The 8,831-nt window shown below is 41.7% G+C and overlaps 1 protein-coding gene across 1 annotated transcript; it reads left to right on the top strand.

Moving 5' to 3' along the window:
• Positions 1-2,082: 2,082 nt before the first annotated feature.
• CCR1 (C-C motif chemokine receptor 1) lies at positions 2,083-3,174 on the top strand. Its single transcript, XM_049777682.1, has one exon. The coding sequence runs from the start codon at positions 2,107-2,109 to the stop codon at positions 3,172-3,174; it is 1,068 nt and encodes a 355-aa protein (XP_049633639.1). The 5' UTR covers positions 2,083-2,106.
• Positions 3,175-8,831: the final 5,657 nt, after the last annotated feature.

Below are 8,831 nucleotides of genomic sequence, written 5' to 3'. Positions count from 1 at the left end.
GGACTGTACATGTCACAAATGTTTAACTTTAAACTATCAACATGATGGATTCAAAGATGGGAAGAAATAAGCATTTTTACATTTGGTTTCAGTTTTTTTTTTTCACTTTACTAGTGCTTCTACCTTGCTGATTGCTTGTTATTTAACTCTTCTATTTTACCCAAAAGTTCTGATTGCCAAGCAAAGCTTTCAGCACAGGCAGTGGCTGTAGAACGCAGAAATTGTCTACACAGCTTTTTTTTTTGTTGTTGTTGCTACCAGCCTGGGTTTCTCAAGAATGAATGTTGATAAACTAGAATCAACTCTGGTAATGGAGGAATGAGCCATTGTATGGGGGATTGTGGGAGAGAAACAGAAACAGTTCCTCCTCTAGAAGCCAGTGAGCCTAACTACCCCTCATACCCTCTTTACTTTATTTAATGTAACATTATTTCATGATGGCCGTGTGAATTTGGTAAACAAGAGTCATTCATTAAGCAGTGGATATGGAAGAGTGATTCCAGATATGAGATGAAAATTATGAAGGTGGTAGGAACTATTTGGCTGATTAGATTCAAGTTAATTAAATTTAGTTTGATAACAGCCTGTTAAAAATTTTAGTATAGTTTATAAAGAAAGAACCATTATTTTCTATTATTGTCCAACAAATTCTTTCTTCAGCTTTACAAATATTTATAGCATGAGAATTTGAAGAAAGGGATTGAGAGCTACATAAATGGGCAAAAATGGGATTTGGGTCTTAGACATTTCCTGATGGCAACAGGACTCAGAGGAAGGGTCTCTGCATTAAAGGTTATAAAGACTCATTAGGAACCACTTCATCCCTTTGCTCCCAGATACTACTTCCCTCTGAATCCTTTACTCATCTCTCATGACAGGTCTACAAAGTTACCTAGAGATCTTACTATGTCAAATAAAGAACATGTAATATTGGGTTAAAGTGATAATACAGTGGATACTTTCCTTACACACAGCTGACCCAAATTTGATCCCCAGGACCCACATATGGTCCCCAAAGCCCAACAGATGTGATATAGCTAAACATAGAACCAGGAGTAAGCCCTGAATAGGTATGGCCCCAAACAAACCACAACCACAAGAAAAGAACAAAACTAAATTTAGAAAAGCACCATGTGATTATGTGTGGCCCAAAACAAACAATGACCACACTAAAAGAGCAAAACAAAGCTAAAAAAAGAACCATGTGATATTGTGTAGCTCACTCTGATGTCCCCAGTACCCACATCTGAAAAAGAATGGAGTTTGTCTTCTAGAATTTCACCTTTGTAACACTATTGATATTTAGAATGATTTTGCATTGTAGGTTATTCTTGCATCTTCCTACAAAATACCAGCAACACCATTTTATCTTTTGGTGACAACCAAAAAAATGTTTAATGTCCATACCTTCCTATATTTCCTACGGTGCCATATCATTCCTGAACTCACTTTTTTAGCCCAAGAGCCATGAAGATCATTTGTATTTTGACTCTATCAGGCCAGGACTGTTTCATCAAGATACCTTCTGCAGCCTCCATAGTAGTTTTTGTCCAGTGAAAGCCAAGCGGTTGCAGAAATGGGAAGAAAAATGAGAAACACCTGCCTTGAGCTCCATCTCTCCTTCTCACTAGAGATTTGTCCTAATCACTCCAGACTTCTTTTATCATCTCTAAATTGGAGAAGAATAATGTGTCCCCTTCCTCCAAGGATTGTTTAGTTTAATACCAAACTCAGGTGAAACATTTAGACAGCACTGGTTCTAAAAGTAGGGCAGTGGTGTCTTCCTATGATTCCTCTCTATACACTGGACTATTTTTTCACACCTTTCACCATCAACATAATAGAATGATTTCTTTGCTGATGCACACAAGCATATGCTCAAACTACTTAATAGAAAACAGTTTCGCAAGGACACGGAGGACCTGGGTCTCCCTTGCTCAAAGTTTCACCCCCAGTGTCTGGTCCACAGTAGGCACTCAGTAAATAGTTGTCAAGTTATTGAAAATTTGTAATCACTGTCTTGTCTTTGTTCTTCAGGGTCTACTGCCTTCAACAGCAAAGAGATTACAGAAATTATTTCCCTTAACCTGTGGGATAAACTACGAGATGGAAACTACAGAGGCCTTCAATAACTCTGATCTGACCCCAGAGTATGACTATTATGGTGCAGCCCCCTGCCAGAAGGATGATATAAGGGCCTTTGGGGCCCAGCTGCTGCCCCCTTTGTATTCCCTGGTATTTGTTATTGGCCTGATAGGCAACATCCTAGTGATTTTGGTCCTTACCCAATACAAGAAAATCAAAAGCATGACCAGCATATATCTCCTCAACCTGGCCATTTCTGACCTGCTCTTTCTTTTCACACTGCCCTTCTGGATTGATTACAATTTGAAGAATAATTGGATTTTCGGTAACATTATGTGTAAGTTCCTCTCGGGGTTTTATTACTTAGGCTTGTACAGCGAGATCTTTTTCATCATCTTGCTGACAATTGACAGGTACTTAGCTATTGTCCATGCTGTGTTTGCCCTGCGGGCCCGGACTGTCACCTTTGGTATCATCACCAGCATTATCATCTGGACCCTAGCTATCTTGGCTTCCATTCCAGGCTTCTGGTTTTCCAAGACCCAGAAGGAGATAGATCATTTCACCTGCAATCTGTATTTCCCTTTTGAAAGACAACGAGAGTGGAGACAGTTCCAGGCTCTGAAACTGAACATCTTGGGCTTGGTGCTGCCTCTGTTGGTCATGATTATTTGCTACACAGGGATTATAAAGATTCTGCTTAAACGGCCCAATGAGAAGAAGGCCAAAGCTGTCCGTTTGATTTTTGCCATCATGATCATCTTCTTTCTCTTTTGGACGCCCTACAATCTGACTGTATTTATTTCTGCTTTCCACGACACCCTTTTCACCTATGACTGTGAGGAGAGCAAACAGGTAGACCTGGCCATGCAAGTGACAGAAGTGATTGCCTACACACACAGCTGTGTTAACCCTGTCATCTATGCTTTTGTTGGCGAGAAATTCCGGAAGTTTCTACGCCAGTTGTTCCACAAGCATATGCCTATGCATCTGACCAAATGGTTCCCCTTTCTCTCTATCACAAGACTGGAAAGGACCAGCTCCACAACCCCCTCTACAGCAGAACATGAAATCTCTGCTGGGTTATGACTAAGTCCCACCTCTCCAAACTCCCCTTCCCAGGATTGTTCCAGGACCCAGTCAGAGTGACCTGTCAGATGTGGCTGCAGGAGAGGAGGCAGCTTGACTCTCCCAGCCAGATTGTGACATATTATGCAACATGGCATTATAACAATTTGGAATTGAAGGAACTTAAAGGTGGGCTAGGCTAAATCTGTACGTTTGAGTCTTTTCCAAAAATTACTCTCTGGTGGAAAAAAAGAGATAAATTACTGAAATGGGAAATTCCAAACTAAGACAAAATGTACAAGCAAAGGGCTTGGGCCCACTGAGAGGTTGGAGCCAATCAGACCCCAGTGACAACTATCATATAGTCACCTTCCCCATCCCCTCTTCAGTTTTTAGGTTCTTGGAAATTCTGAAAAACATAGACATCATGATAGAAGAACTTGTGATTCAGTGGGAAATAGGATTGAGGAATTTCTAGCCAAGAAACAAAGCCCAATTCATACAGAGAGTTATTCTAGAAGGCAAGGCATAAGCATAGCATTTGTGCTTTGTGAAATAGTCCTAAAAGAGGATTCATTATTTTTATTTACCATCAGTAACTACCTTTTCTGGAGAATGATGTGTACTAGTTCTGTATCCAGGCTCTCTGGCCTAAAGGATCAGAGTTCTAGCTACCACCTTGGAGCCATCAGCAGAAAAAAAGAAACTTGATGTGTAAGCTAATAATGTTAGAGTAGGAGGAGGTAAATAAAAATCTATCAGGAAGGATAGGGGTGGTTTCTATCTTGATATAAGAGATTAAGAGAGCTCCTGACACAAAGGAACTCATTAATGTATATATCTTTAACATTCTGTTTCTCCCCAATCACCTACTGTATTTCTCTGAAAATTATTTCTTTCCAAAATAAAAATTATTTATAAAATGTCCAAGTAACAAGTTATAAAAAGTAAGACAAAGGAAGATATATCTACACAACATCAAAGTCATCCTACTCCTATAACCCTAAGACAACCATATACAATGACAACATATTTTCTTTAACTTTGCTTCTTTCTTCCAGCGCATGTTTATAAGATAGGCTTCTGCTGTGCTTTTGTTGTGTTTAAATAGCTAATGTCGAAATCTCTTTTTCAAGGGTCAATAAGAGATATCATAGAATTGTTTTGATGTTCACTGAACTTTACTGAACTGAACTTTACTGCCTACAGTAAAGATACATCCTATTTATTTCACTTGTTGCTTGCACAATCCACTTTAATCCACTCCTGGTGGCTGAGAATATGCACTGTTTAAGACAAGTTCTCTGAGTGCCAGGAGAAACAGATGCAGAGGGGAAATTTGCTCGCTCTCTTTCTCTGATGTTGACAGACCTAGAAATGCAACAGAGCTGGGAAGGATGGGCGAGGCAGCCAAGAGGTGCATGATTCCTGGGCAGCAAAGCAAAGAATCCAGGTAGAAATCTCTGAAAGTAAATGGGGTCCCAAGTTACAATTCAGTGACCTGATTGGGCTGTTATTTCTCCTCTGGCACACTTTAAGAGCACACTAGAGTGATATACTCTTACAACTACCCCTCCCTTCAAGTAGGGGCTTTCAAGGTTTTCATAGTCCTCTGATCACCGCCAGAATTAACCCCTGAGCGTCATGAACTGTGTCCCCACAAAGTTGGACACACCAGCCATCAACCTTATGTATAATTAGCATATTTCACCATAAAATTTCTTGGATATAATTTTGTAAAGAAAACATATTTTTAAGTTCATAGTTGTCCCTCTATTCAAACATGGTTGGTTGCAATTAGATCTCTGTGATATGCAAGGATCTGAATGTCGCAGAATTATGCTGCTCTGAAATTACCCAATATTCATTCTTCCAGTCTCTTTTCATTTTTCCTTCCTAACTTTCTCTGATAGTTTATGAGAAACAGTGAAAGGTCAGAAATGTGTGTGGCAGGAAAGAAACAAGGGTGTTGACTGGGCCCGGAGAGATAGCACAGCGGCGTTTGCCTTGCAAGCAGCCGATTCAGGACCAAAGGTGGTTGGTTCGAATCCCGGTATCCCATATGGTCCCCTGTGCCTGCCAGGAGCTATTTCTGAGCAGACAGCCAGGAGTAACCCTGAGCATCGCCAGGTGTGGCCCAAAAACCAAAAAAACAAAACAAAAAGCAACAACAAGGGTGTTGACTGTCTTAAGAAGAGGCAGTGGGGTTTGGGGCACTCAGCCTCCTAAAAGCAGAAAGGATTCCCCTGGCAGGCTTCCATGCTAGGGAACTTCTGTTCACCTGCACTTCCTTAATATGGTTTCCTCTTAGCTTTAACCTTCCACAATGGATCCTGCTCCTGTCTGCCTGGAGTATCTTTGCCTCCTATTTCTTTGGACTTACTTATTCTCTTGTCAAGGCTTTGGAATAATAAAACAAAGCACAGGAACTTTGCAAACCTGGAGTAGGCAGTTCAAATGGCATAGATTGATGACTACATGAATAAAATGGGCTATATCCATCCATAATAATATTATGTGTCAGTTAAAATAAAGTCCTAATACATGAAGAAACCTTGAAAGTAGTGTGCTGAGCAAGAGAAGTGGTTAATTGTTAGTGAGAAATGGGGGTGACAGATAATTGATTCAGTGATTCTCATCAGGATGAGAGGCTCTAAAACTCATAGTGATGGTATGGTACATTGTTGAATTAAATAATTAAAAATGGTGGTGGATGGAGTTGGATGGCGAAGGATGGAGGCCTTTGTCCTTAGGCCCCGACCACGTGGCTTCATCCCCCATCAACCGGCGGGTCTGGGGTCCAGGAAAATGACGGGTATTGAACTCACTCACAAGCAGGTATCAGGAAGCATCAGCTTTATTCATGCCCTATCCACCACATGTGTGGCTTATATCATAACCTTTCAAGCATTCAGCCATTCTTAGCTATCCCTGCCTCTTAACTCCTTTCAGCCATCTTCCCTTTGGGCTCCATGCTGGTCAAAGACCAGAAGCACGGAGCGCCAGCCAAAAGCCAGAGAGCCCAGCAGGGCAGAAGCCCTAATCCCCTGGCTCAAAGGCTTATCTACCTTTTCCAAGGAAATGGGCGGGGTCTTGCAGGTAAGGTCAAGTTACCTAGGGAGAAAGGGTGGGGGGTGAGGCTTCAGTACATGTCTGAATACATAAAAAAGCTCTATAATTTTTCATGTGGGTGAATCAAATAGCAACAAAGCTAATGTACTAAAAGGAAAAAAACAAGGAGGGGGCACCAAATTGGTGAAATGGGGATTGTAGAATAAAAATAAAATGATAAAGTCCACGTGTTGGGTGAGTTCTCCCCTGACACCTCTAGCCCCTTAGGCTGGTGGGTTTGAAGATACAGGGTAATGGTGGAGAAATAATTCACAAGCAGTTAGTTCAAGTTGCATCCAAGTCAGCTCGGTTTATTCCTCATGCTTTTTTCTCTGCCATGAGTCTTTCTGCCATCTTCTTTCTTTGCCAAGCTCCCTCTGGTCTGTGCTCCTAAGCTATATGTCTTTTTCTTCTGGTCTTTTTTCTGCTTCCTCTCTCCTCCCCACCAGCAAGACTTTTTATATTTTATTTAAAACAGCCCACCCCATCCCAGTTGTGGGCAGATCTGATCATCCAGGTGGGATTAACATCTCAAAAGAAATCTTAGGTAAAAGGGCCTTGGGGGAAGGGTTGCAGGGGATAGCTGATAAGATTTCTGGAAGGGGACTTCCCAAATGAAGCATGAGGAAGAAGATGGCAGTCAGCAGGTGAAGAGACGCTGCTGCTCTGGATGGGCACAAAGACTCAGAAGTGACAGGGAGTTCAATTCATGTCAGGACCTCGAAGCCCCTTAAAGGTGAGGGTACATAGAGACAGGTGGAAAGGGAGGACTCTGCAGCCCATGGAAGACTTGGGCACCACATTATAAGTTTGGGTCTTCACCCACTAGCAATTGAATTTTCTTCATTCATGTGAAAGTGGCTTTATTACTTGCATTATAGAAATACCAATTCTGGCTGCAGAAGGGAGGGAGTGAAGCAAGAGATAGCAACCCTTTATTAGGAGAAGGTTGTGCTCTAAATATGAAATTTCAGGAACCCATCATAGAGACTCATAGAATAACACTGAGTTCAGAGCCCCACTGATGGATATTTAGAAAGAAGGATAAGCAGGCTGTGCTCATTGATTGGTTTGGGAGACAGGGACTCTCCACTGTCTGTTTCTTGCAATTATCCAAGGACATTGTCCTTAACTGGGACGATGAACTGGCTGGGGACAAGGTAGAATCACAAATTTGGACTTTCATGACTAGGTTTTAGTGGTTGTATGATACTAGACAGGCACCTGGAGGTAGATCCTCCCCTCAAAAACTGCTTGTTAGATGCCAGTAATTAGTAACTAAAGGAGTTCAGTTAAAATCAGATTTCTGGCTTCTCTCAATAACCAGAGCTACATATACATACTGGATTCACATTCTCTCTCAACCCTAGGTCAAGGTATTATTCAAATCAGCCTATAATGACAACCTGAATGTTTAGTCTGCTAGATGTATGTTTATGTTTGTGTCTGTGTGTAATTATGTGTGTACCTTTAAATAAACATTTAGAATTTGTAAACACTTTAGAGAGTGGTTGAAAGAAAACACAGTTGACTGTGGAACAGTCAAACATGACACAGGCTTTCTATATTTGCTCCTGCATGTCTGGGACAGCTCTAATTTCTACCACTCCAGTCTGGCTCTGAGGAGGTGACAATGTGAAGAGAAAAGGCTCCCAAGCCAAGGCAAAACCACTAATTTTTGAGTCCAAGGAAGGGAAGACAAAGGCTCAAAGAGGACAGAGCCCTAAAGGAAAAAAAAAAAAACAACACAAAATTTCAGTAAACAGGAGGGTGTGCAACCAAGCAGTTAAGGTGAGCAAGGCCTTTCTTTAGAATTTCTGGTGGTTTTGTAGAGCTAGGGCTACAGTCTGAGGCCTCACTCATACGAATAATCACATTCTCTCTGGGCCACTTCCTGGTCCTTACAGCCCTGATGGTTTAACCACGACTATGATGTGAGGGGCTTCAGTGGAAGTAGAGGGTGGAAGTCAGATTTGAGGAACTGAGGAACTAATGGCTTTAAGTTTCAGTTTCCTTGTGAAGAAGCTAGGAAGATAGACAACTGGAGGAATGGGGAAGAAGTTTTGAGCTACTGAGAGAGGAATGGTAGTAGGAGGAATGCAAAATATATCTCTTTGTGGAGGAAATCAGAGATAATCAAGATACACTTCAGTGAGTGATGGTGAGCATAAGACTTGGATGGGGTGCATAGGCATTCAGGAGACTTTCTAGCAAGCCCAGAGAGTTTGACCCTGATGGTGTCTGTCTTCTTGGTGAAGTCAGTGAGTGAGGTATGAAAGAGTGAGGGAAAGAAACTTATTTCTAGAGAGACAAAGTTTGTAGTACCTGTGGCATGGAATGGGAACCCAAGAAACCCAGAGTTTATGGCTCTGTGGGGGATCCCTTCTTCCCTAAGCTATACAATGTTGCCTGAACAGCCCAGAAAGCTCCAGCCATCTCTAGTTTCAACAAGCTCAGAGCTGGAGAGACACCGTATAGTGACCATATGCTCTTCCCACTTAGAATCATTGTAAATACTGACTCAGGCTGAAAGCCACCATTTTGGGTCAGTGCCAATTGTCAACCCA

Source organism: Suncus etruscus, chromosome 7 (genome assembly GCF_024139225.1).
Source record: "Suncus etruscus isolate mSunEtr1 chromosome 7, mSunEtr1.pri.cur, whole genome shotgun sequence".
NCBI classification, from domain to species: Eukaryota; Metazoa; Chordata; class Mammalia; order Eulipotyphla; family Soricidae; genus Suncus; species Suncus etruscus.
This window is presented reverse-complemented; position numbering and strand designations above follow the sequence as displayed.